General features: G+C 34.2%; 2 protein-coding genes and 3 non-coding genes across 6 annotated transcripts in view; 2 read left to right on the forward strand and 3 right to left on the reverse strand.

Annotated features, from left to right (window-relative positions):
• Window positions 1–289: 289 nt before the first annotated feature.
• On the forward strand, window positions 290–478 carry LOC111614130. The gene has a single exon (XR_002754878.1). It is a non-coding gene; the product is annotated as a U2 spliceosomal RNA (small nuclear RNA).
• Window positions 479–3,643: 3,165 nt separating this feature from the next.
• LOC111614131 lies at window positions 3,644–3,832 on the reverse strand. The gene has a single exon (XR_002754879.1). It is a non-coding gene; the product is annotated as a U2 spliceosomal RNA (small nuclear RNA).
• Window positions 3,833–8,146: 4,314 nt separating this feature from the next.
• On the reverse strand, window positions 8,147–8,335 carry LOC111614132. The gene has a single exon (XR_002754880.1). It is a non-coding gene; the product is annotated as a U2 spliceosomal RNA (small nuclear RNA).
• Window positions 8,336–10,684: 2,349 nt separating this feature from the next.
• LOC111614125 (elastase-1-like) overlaps window positions 10,685–15,597 on the forward strand; it is a 19,033-nt gene continuing 14,120 nt past the window's right edge. The window contains exon 1 of the mRNA XM_023355511.1: window positions 10,685–10,750. Within this exon, the coding sequence (XP_023211279.1) occupies window positions 10,693–10,750 (58 nt within the window). The 5' untranslated portion in view covers window positions 10,685–10,692. The remainder of the gene's footprint in view (window positions 10,751–15,597) is intronic.
• LOC111614124 (coagulation factor IX-like) overlaps window positions 11,128–15,597 on the reverse strand; it is a 13,567-nt gene continuing 9,097 nt past the window's right edge. Inside the window, exons 3-4 of one of the 2 annotated variants that reach the window (XM_023355510.1) lie at window positions 12,748–12,884; window positions 11,128–12,086 (exon numbers count right to left, since the gene is read on the reverse strand). In XM_023355510.1, the coding sequence (XP_023211278.1) occupies window positions 11,400–12,086; window positions 12,748–12,884 (824 nt within the window). In that variant the 3' untranslated portion in view covers window positions 11,128–11,399. The remainder of the gene's footprint in view (window positions 12,087–12,747; window positions 12,885–15,597) is intronic. The other variant, XM_023355509.1, reaches the window with a different exon arrangement.

Raw genomic sequence — 15,597 nt, forward strand, 5'->3', positions numbered from 1 at the left:
AATTTCTTGGTACACATTCACCACACTAGTTTCGTTATGTAGAAGCTACAGACGCCATCTATCGACGATTAGAAAAAAAATCGCACAATCGAGTTTGTAAAATAACAATTAGTACGAATCACACGCTTTTTATCGAATAAATGGACGGTATTTACGATTCAAATTTGTTTAATTCCAAACAGATTCATTGTAAAAAGAATAATTTGTTGTATTTCAAACGACAACATAACGACACCCGTAACACCAAAGACACCAAAAAGGGGACACGAAAATTTCGGTATCGAATGTTATCGCTTCCTGGCCCCAGGCTAAGATCGAATTTTAGTTTCCGTTCTAATCAGCTTAATATCTGATTCGCTTCTACCAGAAGCTTCGATATTAAATTGATTTTTGGAAATTGGCGAAAGGTTGGAGCTTGCTCCTCCTTTGTCGCGGGTTGGCTCGGATTTGCACTGTTTCCGAGAATAGCCCACACCCCAATGGGGTAATGACTCAATAAAGATTAGAAATATGTTTGATATGGCCGAAGCCTGAAAATAGGCTTCGGAGATATTAATCGTCTACTTTTTACCATCTTCCTGGCCGGGCGATTTCATACTAGAACGGATTGGAACGACATCCAATTGTGTTGTCATGAAACGGTACTATTACTGTTGTCACGCCAACACCATTCAGACAGATTTAAAAAGTTAAATATTTGCGAAAACGTGCAAAAAATAAAATATAAAATACACCGTTCAGAAGAATTGGTAAAGGAAGTAAGATAATATCCGGAAATTGTAATCTGCTCGATTAATATTAATCGTCAAAGATATTTTTTAAAAATAAGAGAAACTTACAGTTAATGGCTGGCGTTTCAATCCTAACACTCATTCTGATTGGTCAAACGAATCGGTCACTGATATAAGCTGACAAAGCGAATGCTGTTACGGCTAGTCCCTCCGATTATGATATGAAATCGCCCTAATCACTCTATGCATACTTCTGTCGAATAGATGCATAGAGGTCGATAGATTTCGGAAACTTTAGTTTTAATTTACTAATTGTAGCTGTATTATTCGTTCAGTGAATTGTTGTTTCTTTAATCCGAAATAATTCCTTTGGTAGACTATCTTACAGCAAGTCAGGTTAAGAAACTGCTTTATTGTATTTTCACATATGCATTTCGGGCTAGTTTTATTTTTCTAGTCCCTCTTCAGTGCTACAGGAAGTAGAGGAGAAGGTGGTATTATGGAACACTGCGGGTATTATGGAACCACCCCATTTCGAACTGATAATAAAGGCGAACTGTAGCGGAATGTGGCTGAACTGAACTAGGCAAACATCCATAGCAAGGGGAAAACCCGTTTTATTTCAGTTTAAAAGTTGTCTGTATTTAATCAGCAAATTTGTTTTTTTCAAAATTCGCAAGTTTTATTCAAAATTCGCAAGTTAATTAAATTCACTTAGCATTGAGCTAAGTGAATTTAATTATTTTTAAAATATAAATCGTGTAGTTGTAGGTTCAGTGGTGCACGTATTCCGTTCCAGAGACTTAAGGGTACATATTAATCTATGTGATTTTCACGTTTTTAAAGTTTGGTGCCGACAGGAATTAAGTTAACCCAAGATGGAGATGCGTGAAATATGGACCCCATTGGTGCTTTTAATATGGAACCCAACTCCCCTGGTGTTCAGTATTACCAACAAATTCAAACCACAAAATAATGTTTTTACGTTTTATTTTATTTATAAAAACATTTTTTTAATTTAAATACTATCTTAACAAGAAATGAAATGTAAGATAACAATCGGTTACAGTAAAGGAAAAGGTATCCAGCTAAAAAAGGCCTTAAACTTAATATAAACGAATAGACAGACATATCTAGATGTAATTTGACACGCTGAATCGATTGGTATTAAAAAAATTATTTACGATCAACCGTTTAAAAGTTACGAACGATTTTTTATTTCCGGCTATTTGCTTCGTTTAAGAACAACTTTATTAAGAAATACGCAGGCACTCATCGATATTAACAAAACGAGTTACTTTAATTCACCATAATACATTCCATCTACGAGAGAAAGCGACATTAAAAATGCTAAAATGGTGTCGTTAGCCAGCGAACACGCGTACACACGACAAGAGCGTAGGGACAACTGACGCAGGGAAATTTTCCCTGACTGGTGGGGAACTGTCGAGCGTGACNCTTTTAAACGGTTGATCGTAAATAATTTTTTTAATACCAATCGATTCAGCGTGTCAAATTACATCTAGATATGTCTGTCTATTCGTTTATATTAAGTTTAAGGCCTTTTTTAGCTGGATACCTTTTCCTTTACTGTAACCGATTGTTATCTTACATTTCATTTCTTGTTAAGATAGTATTTAAATTAAAAAAATGTTTTTATAAATAAAATAAAACGTAAAAACATTATTTTGTGGTTTGAATTTGTTGGTAATACTGAACACCAGGGGAGTTGGGTTCCATATTAAAAGCACCAATGGGGTCCATATTTCACGCATCTCCATCTTGGGTTAACTTAATTCCTGTCGGCACCAAACTTTAAAAACGTGAAAATCACATAGATTAATATGTACCCTTAAGTCTCTGGAACGGAATACGTGCACCACTGAACCTACAACTACACGATTTATATTTTAAAAATAATTAAATTCACTTAGCTCAATGCTAAGTGAATTTAATTAACTTGCGAATTTTGAATAAAACTTGCGAATTTTGAAAAAAACAAATTTGCTGATTAAATACAGACAACTTTTAAACTGAAATAAAACGGGTTTTCCCCTTGCTATGGATGTTTGCCTAGTTCAGTTCAGCCACATTCCGCTACAGTTCGCCTTTATTATCAGTTCGAAATGGGGTGGTTCCATAATACCCGCAGTGTTCCATAATACCACCTTCTCCTCTACTTCCTGTAGCACTGAAGAGGGACTAGAAAAATAAAACTAGCCCGAAATGCATATGTGAAAATACAATAAAGGAGTTTCTTAACCTGACTTGCTGTAAGATAGTCTACCAAAGGAATTATTTCGGATTAAAGAAACAACAATTCACTGAACGAATAATACAGCTACAATTAGTAAATTAAAACTAAAGTTTCCGAAATCTATCGACCTCTATGCATCTATTCGACAGAAGTATGCATAGAGTGATTAGGGCGATTTCATATCATAATCGGAGGGACTAGCCGTAACAGCATTCGCTTTGTCAGCTTATATCAGTGACCGATTCGTTTGACCAATCAGAATGAGTGTTAGGATTGAAACGCCAGCCATTAACTGTAAGTTTCTCTTATTTTTAAAAAATATCTTTGACGATTAATATTAATCGAGCAGATTACAATTTCCGGATATTATCTTACTTCCTTTACCAATTCTTCTGAACGGTGTATTTTATATTTTATTTTTTGCACGTTTTCGCAAATATTTAACTTTTTAAATCTGTCTGAATGGTGTTGGCGTGACAACAGTAATAGTACCGTTTCATGACAACACAATTGGATGTCGTTCCAATCCGTTCTAGTATGAAATCGCCCGGCCAGGAAGATGGTAAAAAGTAGACGATTAATATCTCCGAAGCCTATTTTCAGGCTTCGGCCATATCAAACATATTTCTAATCTTTATTGAGTCATTACCCCATTGGGGTGTGGGCTATTCTCGGAAACAGTGCAAATCCGAGCCAACCCGCGACAAAGGAGGAGCAAGCTCCAACCTTTCGCCAATTTCCAAAAATCAATTTAATATCGAAGCTTCTGGTAGAAGCGAATCAGATATTAAGCTGATTAGAACGGAAACTAAAATTCGATCTTAGCCTGGGGCCAGGAAGCGATAACATTCGATACCGAAATTTTCGTGTCCCCTTTTTGGTGACTTTGGTGTTACGGGTGTCGTTATGTTGTCGTTTGAAATACAACAAATTATTCTTTTTACAATAAATCTGTTTGGAATTAAACAAATTAGAATCGTAAATACCGTCCATTTATTCGATAAAAAGCGTGTGATTCGTACTAATTGTTATTTTACAAACTCGATTGTGCGATTTTTTTTCTAATCGTCGATAGATGGCGTCTGTAGCTTCTACATAACGAAACTAGTGTGGTGAATGTGTACCAAGAAATTGTAATACTGTATATAAAACAAATAAAAGCAATGGTATCGGTTATTAAAAATTTTTTTAAATTAAAAAGGCCAAAAAATACCTAAAGTACTCTCTTAAACTAGCGAGTTAAAATTACTCAATTTTTCCGACTTCGAAGAAACTCAAAACACACAAGTGGAAAGAATTGAAGTTAACAATCACCTCTTACTTTATTACACCATATGCATTTCACTTTACAGCCTCATCAGTGGTTATTTCGTTTACTTTTTTCTTCTTCTTCGGTGGTCTTAATATGGAGATTTTAGCTCAATGTAGGCTCTTTCTCCGAATAGACATGTGTGTGTATGATCGCTATACGACCGATTTGCCGGCTGTATCGAACAGCCTATACGTACGCGCGGGAAATTAATGCCTTCCGGGAGGACTTTTATGGGGAACTGGCCTCCTATTCAGTCGTTATAGGCAAGGAGAAAACCCGGAAAACTCCAAGCAGCCAGCCTGTCCGATCGCGGCGCGAACCCACGACCGAACTTCCCAGTGTTTAGGGTCTGGTCACCGCTATGAGCGGCAACGGAGACCACTCGAACACTGGTGGGGGCGTTATTTCGTTTAACATTATCTGTGCTCTTATATTCTATTAACCTATCCCAGCATGCATCCATACTGACTTCCGTGTTCAAATTAATGGTATTTGCATAATTTTTAATACAATAGTGTTCCACAATGCGTCTTATAATTGCATTTTCTGTTTTATACAATATTTTTTTATATTATTACAGTTAATAGTACAAGTTTTATTACTACAATGTTGATACCAGGGAGATTCTATTCTTTTCAGTCGTATTGCCGCCTCGTGCTCTTGCAATCTTCTTCTCCCCCTGGTTCAATCTGGAGATAACAGCCTTAGTGTGCTTCTTGCAATCTTATTCCGAGTTTTCTTCCTGTTTCGCCGACCTTCTTATCTGTGCATGTGCATTGTAGTTTGTAAACGACTCCGACCACATCCAAAGGATTATTCTTAATTGTATCAATAGTACTTCCTTTGTTAATTAAATAAATACTTTTGTTACATCTGTTACTTTGTTTTCCTATCAGATTCACTAGGTTCAGATTACCTAAGAAATATTTATATTTTTCATACAGTTTTTTAACATAATACTGTAATCTAATACTGTAAATTAATATATCTTAGCCTGAGAGATAGAGACAAGCCGGAAAATTACAGAATAAACGCAATTGTTTATTTTACTGCCATTGGGGTGGCTTTTTGACACTTTTCTAAACTTCTGTCATCATCTGAGTTAGAAAGCATTTCTCTAGATTTTTAAAATTCTTTTAGTATTAACACGTTGTTTCTTGTGTTAACTTATTCAAATAACTTCAATCCCGCCTTTACTGTTGAGATGCAAACTCTCTCGTTGCTGGAGTTAGTCTGGAAGCCATTTCGTGAGAGGATTTCCCATAGTTGTGTAACAGAAATTGACGGTGCGTGCAGCAGCGATACATTCAGGAAATCATGTTTTGCCTTCCACGACCGTATTCAGTAAAGCCTTTTGCCAGCAACATAATGCTTCGGGCTGCACATGCATGGATAGTGTTTCTAAGGAATGTCTCTGGCACGTTGCCAAACATCCTTACCCGGATTTGTGCATCGAGTATTTATGTAGCCAAATGGGACAGCAGCAGCAGAACTAAGAATATTATTTACTAGACGATTCAAAACGATAGTTACATCTGTGGACAAATATGTTATAGGAAAGCGTACTATGCCTGTATACTTTCATGTCCTACCGTATTGCCATAGATATCCAGACAAGAGAGACTCTACAAGCCGTGCCGGATTAAGTTTCTAGCGGGCCCTTTTGTATCTACATGCTGTTAACCATCTGTCTTTAGTTGGAATTTTACAAAAGGATTTACACTGACCCAGAATTATTTGTATGGTCATTGTTGTTTGAATAAGTTAATTAAAACTTGGGACTTTACAATTCATGTAAATATGAAAATAATTGATCAACATCTTTTTAATTTAAGTGTTCGAGAATATGTTTTTCTATAGGAAGGACTGCAAAAGACCACAGCTTTTCCTGTCTTATCGAATTTCTTAAATCATTTTTAACTCGTTTTAAAACAGAGAAAAATTTCTTTCCTGTTGCATTACTTACTGGCATAGTTAGGTAATAATATTATAGGCAAGTTTAAATATTATTTATCTTAAAGGAATAGCAAGATAACAGAGAATAGAATTGTAAGAAATACAACAATTGTCATTGCATATATGATAATTATCTAAATGATTTTTTTACCTATGAGTTCAGCAACTTCAGATAATTTAACAGTTGATGTGATAGTAACAAGGCTAACGGTTAATATTATCAATATCACACATCCTAATGTTAATTTCTGTCTGATGTCTGCCGGAATCCAAAACATACACAGAGTCAACAATACAAGAATAACAGAAATTATTCATTGTAACTGATATTGTGCAATTGGTTGTTGTCTTGTAAGCAGGGGCGCCGCTAGTTGTTTGAACGTCCGTGTGCAATACCGATTATGCCGCCCCCTGTCTAACTACGACTACCTACGCTGAGTGTGCCAGAAAGGTTCTTTAGTGTTGTCTCATAAGGGTGTGAAAAAAGAAAAGAAATACTTTACAAAGAAAAACCATTTATTATTACTAAGTTATTTTTGTTTACTTAACTGTAAAACCATATAAATGTTTATCTACAGAACTCTTCTTGCCTTTATGTTTGCGAAATCTGCTATCAGTTTTCTTGTATCCAAGCTGTCTAAGATTTCGTGTTCAATTGAAACTATAGCTAAATTACTTAGTCTTTGCTGGTGCATTGTTGATCTTAAATAGCTTTTTATATAATTTTTAACATTGAAAAGGACCTTTCATCAAATGGAACTGAAATCAGCAATGTAAGTAATATTCTTAGTGCTATTGCTGTGTTTGGAAAAATGTTGAAATTAAGTCATTAGTAAAAAGATATTGTAAGAGGGTTTGTGGATCATCAGACTGGTTTTCTGGAAAATGCGACTTTAAAGTATTGATTTCATTAAACAAATCAATACCCTCAATGTCTGTTCCACTACTCGAAACGTCTTTAAGCTTCAGATTTAATCCTAACCAAGTTAAAATATCATTAATTATACTTAAACCCATGTGAGAAGAATTATTAACAAAATAATTGCAATTTGATATGCGATAGAGCTGTTCGAATGCGAACAAGTGCAAATTGAGAAGGAAGCTCTGTGGGGATTCCCTATTTCTCCAGTCCTGTCAACTTCTGTCATGAGCACGACTATGGGTACTTGGCTTTCGGGCGCCGCCGGATGGTTCTACCTGGCGACAGACGATTCGCATGGCATCTTAATTCTGATAAATGCCAATAGAGGCGCTGTTAACGCTATAATATAAATAAAAATATAGTAATTACGCGCCGGTCGGATTTTTTTCTCCATGCGAAGACATTTCTTATGCTATAAGTATGATGGGNAAATCTATCGACCTCTATGCATCTATTCGACAGAAGTATGCATAGAGTGATTAGGGCGATTTCATATCATAATCGGAGGGACTAGCCGTAACAGCATTCGCTTTGTCAGCTTATATCAGTGACCGATTCGTTTGACCAATCAGAATGAGTGTTAGGATTGAAACGCCAGCCATTAACTGTAAGTTTCTCTTATTTTTAAAAAATATCTTTGACGATTAATATTAATCGAGCAGATTACAATTTCCGGATATTATCTTACTTCCTTTACCAATTCTTCTGAACGGTGTATTTTATATTTTATTTTTTGCACGTTTTCGCAAATATTTAACTTTTTAAATCTGTCTGAATGGTGTTGGCGTGACAACAGTAATAGTACCGTTTCATGACAACACAATTGGATGTCGTTCCAATCCGTTCTAGTATGAAATCGCCCGGCCAGGAAGATGGTAAAAAGTAGACGATTAATATCTCCGAAGCCTATTTTCAGGCTTCGGCCATATCAAACATATTTCTAATCTTTATTGAGTCATTACCCCATTGGGGTGTGGGCTATTCTCGGAAACAGTGCAAATCCGAGCCAACCCGCGACAAAGGAGGAGCAAGCTCCAACCTTTCGCCAATTTCCAAAAATCAATTTAATATCGAAGCTTCTGGTAGAAGCGAATCAGATATTAAGCTGATTAGAACGGAAACTAAAATTCGATCTTAGCCTGGGGCCAGGAAGCGATAACATTCGATACCGAAATTTTCGTGTCCCCTTTTTGGTGACTTTGGTGTTACGGGTGTCGTTATGTTGTCGTTTGAAATACAACAAATTATTCTTTTTACAATGAATCTGTTTGGAATTAAACAAATTTGAATCGTAAATACCGTCCATTTATTCGATAAAAAGCGTGTGATTCGTACTAATTGTTATTTTACAAACTCGATTGTGCGATTTTTTTTCTAATCGTCGATAGATGGCGTCTGTAGCTTCTACATAACGAAACTAGTGTGGTGAATGTGTACCAAGAAATTCTTACTGGCATAGTTAGGTAATAATATAGGCAAGTTTAAATATTGTTCATCTTAAAGGAATAGCAAGAGAACAGAGAATAGAATTAGAAAAAATACAACAATTGTTATTGCATATATGATAATTATCTAAATGATTTTCTTACTTATCATAACTAAACTCGCATGTACCAATTATTAATAAAGTAGCTATTTTCCAGTAAACGTTTCCAAATGAAGTAATCAGAACATTATTTATATTAAATTATGTAACTGCACTTTGTGGTCCACTGTGGAATTAAAAAAAATTGAAATTAATTTTCTTAGTAATTAAGATAAATATTAAATATTTAGTTTTTAATGACGTAATTTTACTTTAACATTAGTAGTCAATCATAAGTTTTGAAGCGGAGCGTTAGTGAAGCTTCTTTTATGTGGCTTACAGAATTGGGTTCGTAAGTCAAATTTTGTAATATCTGTTACGCTATTTCATTAAAAAGCTGTATACATTTATTATTGTTATAAAACGACATAAAGCTTAATTTTGATGGCAGGGTTGGGTTTCATAAAAAGTTGTAAATGTCAATAACGTCGTCATTAAGTCGGACCCTACTCGATATACAACACGCGACTACCCTTTATCTCACTATCCCATCGCCCTAATCCCCAAGCCCGAAATGTCTCGGGCAAGTTACATAGCGTTACATAAAACTCGGGCGTTTGGATCCCCTAGAAAATTTTTGTTTTTTTGAATTTTTGGAATGTTTTTCAAGTTTTTAAATTTTTTCAAAATTTTTTTCCCGCGCGAAATAATTTTATCGCGATTTTAATTTACCTTGAATGACGCACGATTCACGCTTAATTGCTTTTTTAATTGTTTTTTAATGGGAGTTTGATATAAAATTTCATTCATCGTTCTAAAGTTGTAGTGCACGGATTTTCCTTCGGTAAAGTTATTTAAATATGGATTAATTTTCATACATAAAAACGTATTTAAATCGAGTTTAATAGAAATCTTACCAAGTTCAAGATAGACAAAGGAACCATATACACATTAATTACTGTGACATTAGTGTTATACTTAACAAGGCGTGCATTAACGTCATAATCTGCCGTTAAATGTTGTTTTAACCTCCGATAATGATTCATAATCGTTTCATTACCAAGTATCTCTAATTCCATTTTTATAGTGGTATCGATTCCTTCGAGTAAATGCTGATAATCGTCGTTAAGATTTCCCTTCACTAGGAAAGGTAAAATACATAAAAACATCGTGTAAAGTTTATACGCAGCCATTGTTATACGTTATACCGGATCCAGAGAATGGAATCTACGACAATGGGCCTTTCTATAGTGCATCAAGAGATGGAGTACCGTCTCGATCAACGAAAATTCGGGAAAATAAAAGCTGATTTGATGTATCTTGCAACTAATTAATGCAAAAATTGTAGTTATATTTAATATTGAAATATAGAAATTATTATCAAGTAATATTTTAATTTATGACTTCGGTCGCGCAATGAGTTCATAACTTTTCAATTTTTTCTGTTGAATGGCGTCACAATAGGGATGGGCATTATTAGTAATAAAATATATACGTTAAATTAAACTATACAATTTTGGCATTGCGATTTATTGGAAATAAAATTCATGTATTTATTTTATTGGTTTTAAGTTATAAAGTAATTTTCTACATTTAATAAATGTTGCATAGTCTCTTGTTAGATCCAAAGACGCTCTACCAAGGGCAAGAACCCTCTTAGCAGATAGTCTTCATGGAGGACTTTCTATAAAAACTGGCCCTTATTTAGTTGTTGAACATGCAAACACCGCACGAACATCACATGGTCAACCAGCGGCGCCTGCAGACTACAAAAAAGGGGGGCACGAGTTACAAAACAGAGCATCATATATAACTGTATATACAGGTATCCCTTGATTAATGCAGTTAACTTTATTTTTTCATATGAAGACGAGTTAAGATGCTATAGCTTTTGTAGCGAACTTTATCGCAGAAATAAATATAAACTGTCATCTGGCAATGTTCACGACTGTATCATCTCTGCTTATCTAAATCATTTAGTATCAAGACATGTGGAAGGTGACAATAATAATTCTATTTTTCCTTCATGAAACATTATGCGAAAGAGGTAAGAAATATCTCTTTAATTTATTATATACTAAAATATATAAAAATTAAATATCTAAAAGGATATCATAAAGTTAGATTTGGTATTTATATAGGGCCCTATATCATTACTGATCCAAATTTCTTTCTTTAGTTATTCATGCATGCATCAGTTATCTAGATAATCACTACTCAAGATACATTGATGAGGGCTTAACCCGTAGGGGATGATATATTATGAAATTATTTCGTGTAGTAGTAACCTACAGAATATTGTTATATAGTCATACGATAACATTGAACAGAGGCGTTTCATGATGTACTGAGTTGATAATCCCCGGAGAAAAGTCGAATTTTTGATATTTCTCAGGAAGTCTCAGAAATAAGTGGTACGCGACATATCTAGGAATTCATATATCGGGTAAAGATTCAGATTCATTAATAAAGGAGAGTCCTTTGGAGTAAGTAAAGAATGTAAACCGTGATTTGTGTATCAAATGATATACTGTATTTAATTCAGTTTTGTTACAAATTGGATGATTTAATTAAATTTTTACTTCTCTATTCGTAAAGAACTAGATATATATTTACAAAATTCGTCAATAATGAGAAATTTATAATGAAATTTTTGATACGACAAACATATTTACAAAATATTATATAAACAAATACTAAGAAGATATTCGTTCGTTATTAGAACCGTTCCTTACTATAGTTTTTCTTATCCACTTGACAAAATTTGCAACTTTTGCATATATGCCATATTTTCCTTTTCTTCCACAACCTTCTCCAAAACTTGTTACGCCATGTATCTCCCATCGTCCTTCCTTCTTGAAAAGTAGAGGTCCACCACTGTCTCCTTCACAAGAATCTACTCCACCCCTCTTGAATCCTGCACACAGCATGTTGTCACTGATATAATAATCCTTATATACCTTTCTGCACTCATCTAGGTCTACAATTGGTACTTCTGCTTGCTGAAGGAGGTCACTCCCGTATATTGCTGTGTTTCTTCTCTTCCCCCAACCAACAATAGTAACTCTGGAATGTAACATCAGCTCTTCACCTTGAGTAGGAAGGCATATAGGTCGAATGATTTCATTAAAGATTAATGGGTGTAGTAAGCGTAATAATGCAATATCGTTATTGACAGTATGGATATCATAAGCGGGATGAATATGAATTTCTGCAACACCTATTTCTTGTTCTTTACCCTCTTCTTTCGCTAGATCTAATTCTCCAGCTCTGATTCTTAATCTTCGACGTCTTCTTACACAATGTGCTGCAGTTAGGATCCATTCTGAAGATAGAATCGTTCCTCCACAATATGGAGTTTTGTATCTATCTAAAATAATTACCTGGATATAAAAATATTTTAAAAAATTATTCTTCTGACTTAAAAGATTAATAATAATTTTGTAGTTTATAGTTTATATCGCTATAAATATGTTATTTTCACATAAGAAAGTGCAAATTATGATAAGATATAAACACCTTATCACAATTTGCTTAGGTAATAAGCATTTATACAGTAAGTTAGAATGGCTTAATGTATCTTTGGATGATGATGATGATGATGATGATGATGATGAAGTAATTGAGATTATGCAACAGACTTTGCTTATTGTAATCAGAATTTCGTTATCATCTTCGAATGAATGGGCGCATATTCTACCTGGCTTAATGTTATCAGTATAGGCGAGGTACCAAAGTGATTTCAATAATCGGAGTCTACTGTGTTTCCAACCAACAATTTTTTTGTAGAGGTAAGTTTAAAAATGAATATTGTAAGAGATCTTATCAAAATAATAAGAGGGCCAACTGTAATCGTTTACTGTACACAATTTTCTTAAGCTTATAGCATTTAAGAGAACTTGAAATAATAATATATTATCCATTCGTGATAGCATAAGTTTACCTAAATCATCATCATCTACGCAAACATTAAAAAAAGCTGTGTGAAATCAATAATTGATAAAATATTATGTAGTAAATAATTAACATAAAATATTTTGTTACCTGCCAAGGCCATTTGCCTTTTAATGCATTTTTTCCTCCAATTATTTTTAGTGACAGACCATAATTTGATTCGGCGACACCACAACCAATTTTAGAGACATTGGCATATTTGTCTTCTTTTTTACTTTCTTCAAGAGCTTATGAGTAAAATACGTGTTATAAAACAAATTTTATTTGAAAAATTATATGTATAAATAATAATATTAAATATAAAACAAACTACGCGTTAACATCACTAGTCCCTTCAAAAAATCCGTTAAATGATCCGTCGTAAAGCGAACCGTTGTATTTCACATACAAACTGAGATCATGTTCTTGTAATTACAGCTTTAATTATATAAAACTATTTACTTGTAACGCTTAAATACGGAATTTTGTGTAGTCATCATGGAAAATTTATAACAATAGTAAAAGCCAGGATTCATATAAGTAATTTTAATCATCCATTATTCACTATGCGCACACAATTGGCTGCGAGGATAAAACTGGTTGCGGGTTTGCGCTTCGTCAACAGACTGATTTCTAGGTTTTCTTCACGCTTTTAACGCCTAAATAGGGGCCAGTTTTTCATAGAAAGTCCTCCTGAGAGAATATTTATTTGGCAGATTGGTCGAGTGTTGCGTTGCCTCATTCCATCAATGCATACATTATAACACGAATACTAGCTGCATTGCCAGGGCGACTTAACATCGGCCTGACAGAATCAAATATGGCTACGATTACTTAGATTTTTCATGAGTGCTTATACACTCCGGGACTTCAGATGAGGATTTGTGGCTGCTCCCTCGGGATTCCTTGAACCTGTTGAAGATACTGTGACTTCCCACCTCGTGGATCTTCAGGAGAACCAGATAGATCGGTTCCAGCATGATTAGCGGAACCAATCTGATGTTTCTTACTGCAATGTTATACCTGTCTATCAAGGCTGCCAAATTTGTAAAATATCTTCGATAAAATATACTTTTTAAGTGTCCCCACAATAAAAAAAATCACACAAATTAAGATATAAAGCGCCAAAAGTTCGATAATGGTAAGTTTCGGTACTAATTATTTTAAAGAAAATGTCTTCTGTATATTCTGAAATCTCGCTATACCAGATTTGGTAGAGACTTTAATTAAAATCACCCGAATTTTAAAAATTCGTTTTTAATACTTTAATATATTACACATTTAAAATAAATTGCAGCTATATACTGTATATATATACACGCAGCAGATCCCGCTTTACGACTGATATAAATTTTCTATTATGACTCATAAATGTTTTGATCATCTCTGCGTGGTATTATATAATTAAAACTGTATAAAAAATAATATAATCTCAATTTAATGACATTAATATTTAATAATATAATAATTATATTAAATTCATTTCAAGATTAATTAACATAATAATTAAATTTATTAAATTAAGCTACATGATGGCCCACCAGTGGCCGAGTGGATAAAACTATTGAACACTGGCACGTTTGGTTATGGGTTTCTCTGGGTGCATGTTGCTTACTCACGCTCTTTAATGAAAGATCATTTAAAGTGTGAATCTTAACGGATAAACTCGTATAAAATACCATATAATATTGTATAAATGATTCGGATTAGTAGCGTATACAAGGAGAGGGCTACGGTGGCTTAATCCCTCCCCATTGACACAAAACATTTTTTTTAAATTCAAATTGAATACATTGTAACTTGCCAAGTAGGTAAGTTATTACTATAACTATTCCTCCTCCATTTAATATGAGACCTTCCGTTACTACAGCAACAAATGAAAGGCGATTGTTGCGTCACTCTCTTCTAATGATAATCGGACAGTTACGTTAAAAGATTCTTTCTGCTATATCAGTGTTTTTCAACCTTCTTGGATACGCGACCCCTTTACAAGTTAAAAAATTCTGGCGACCCCCCAAGGCCATATTAAAACTATATCAGTAATTTTTAAAACTACGTATTTAATTTTCTTTCTGTTAAGACCTAAATATCCATCGAAAAACCAATTATACTGTAAAATAAACAGGCCCAGTTTTCTTACTGAAATTGTAGGTTTTTCTTATTGTAGTGTAGGACCTACAAACAGTTGTCTATTTCTTATACCCGCGGCCCCCCGTGTAANCTCTGGACGTGCCGCCCGCGTGCGGTGCACGCCTTGCACGCCCGCTTACGGCGGGCCTGCTTGTAAGTAACAATGCCAATTCTACTATTGGATAAAATTGATTAAGGTATTGTACGTCTATTTTATCAAACTGACAGTCTTCATATTCCAATAAGGATTATTATTCTTAAAAAATTTCAAATATGGTTAGGGCGTAGGAAGACGGAAATTGACTTCACCGCCTCTATAAGTCAAATTTTTGTAATAGAGTTTTACATTTTGCCACGTCTGATGTATATTTATCATAACTGAACTCGCATGTACCAATTAATAAAGTAGCTATTTTCCAGTAAACGTTTCCAAATGAAGTAATCAGAACATTATTTATATTAAATTGTGTAACTGCACTTTGTGGTCCACCGTGGAATTAAAAAAAATTGAACTTAATTTTCTTAGTAATTAAGATAAATATTAAATATTTAGTTTTTAACTAGCTTACCTGTCGCGCATTGCTGCGATCTCAGAAGAAAGGAAATTCAAGCAAACTCGTTATGATAAAATTCAATTTACATTTTATTATTTTTATTGAAACTTATTATTATTATTCATTTTCATCGGGAAAACATTTCAAAGTGTCGTTTCAATTCTATTTATTTATTGGAGTGTTTGTGGATACACGATATTTTTTGTTTTTCCCTCTGGTGTGTACACGAATAAATCGGAAGGTTTTTCGACGCGTGAGCCGGCCACATACAGTTGTC

This window comes from Centruroides sculpturatus, unplaced genomic scaffold, assembly GCF_000671375.1.
Source record: "Centruroides sculpturatus isolate CEXI.00-Female unplaced genomic scaffold, Cexi_2.0 scaffold2054, whole genome shotgun sequence".
In the NCBI taxonomy this organism is placed as follows: domain Eukaryota; kingdom Metazoa; phylum Arthropoda; class Arachnida; order Scorpiones; family Buthidae; genus Centruroides; species Centruroides sculpturatus.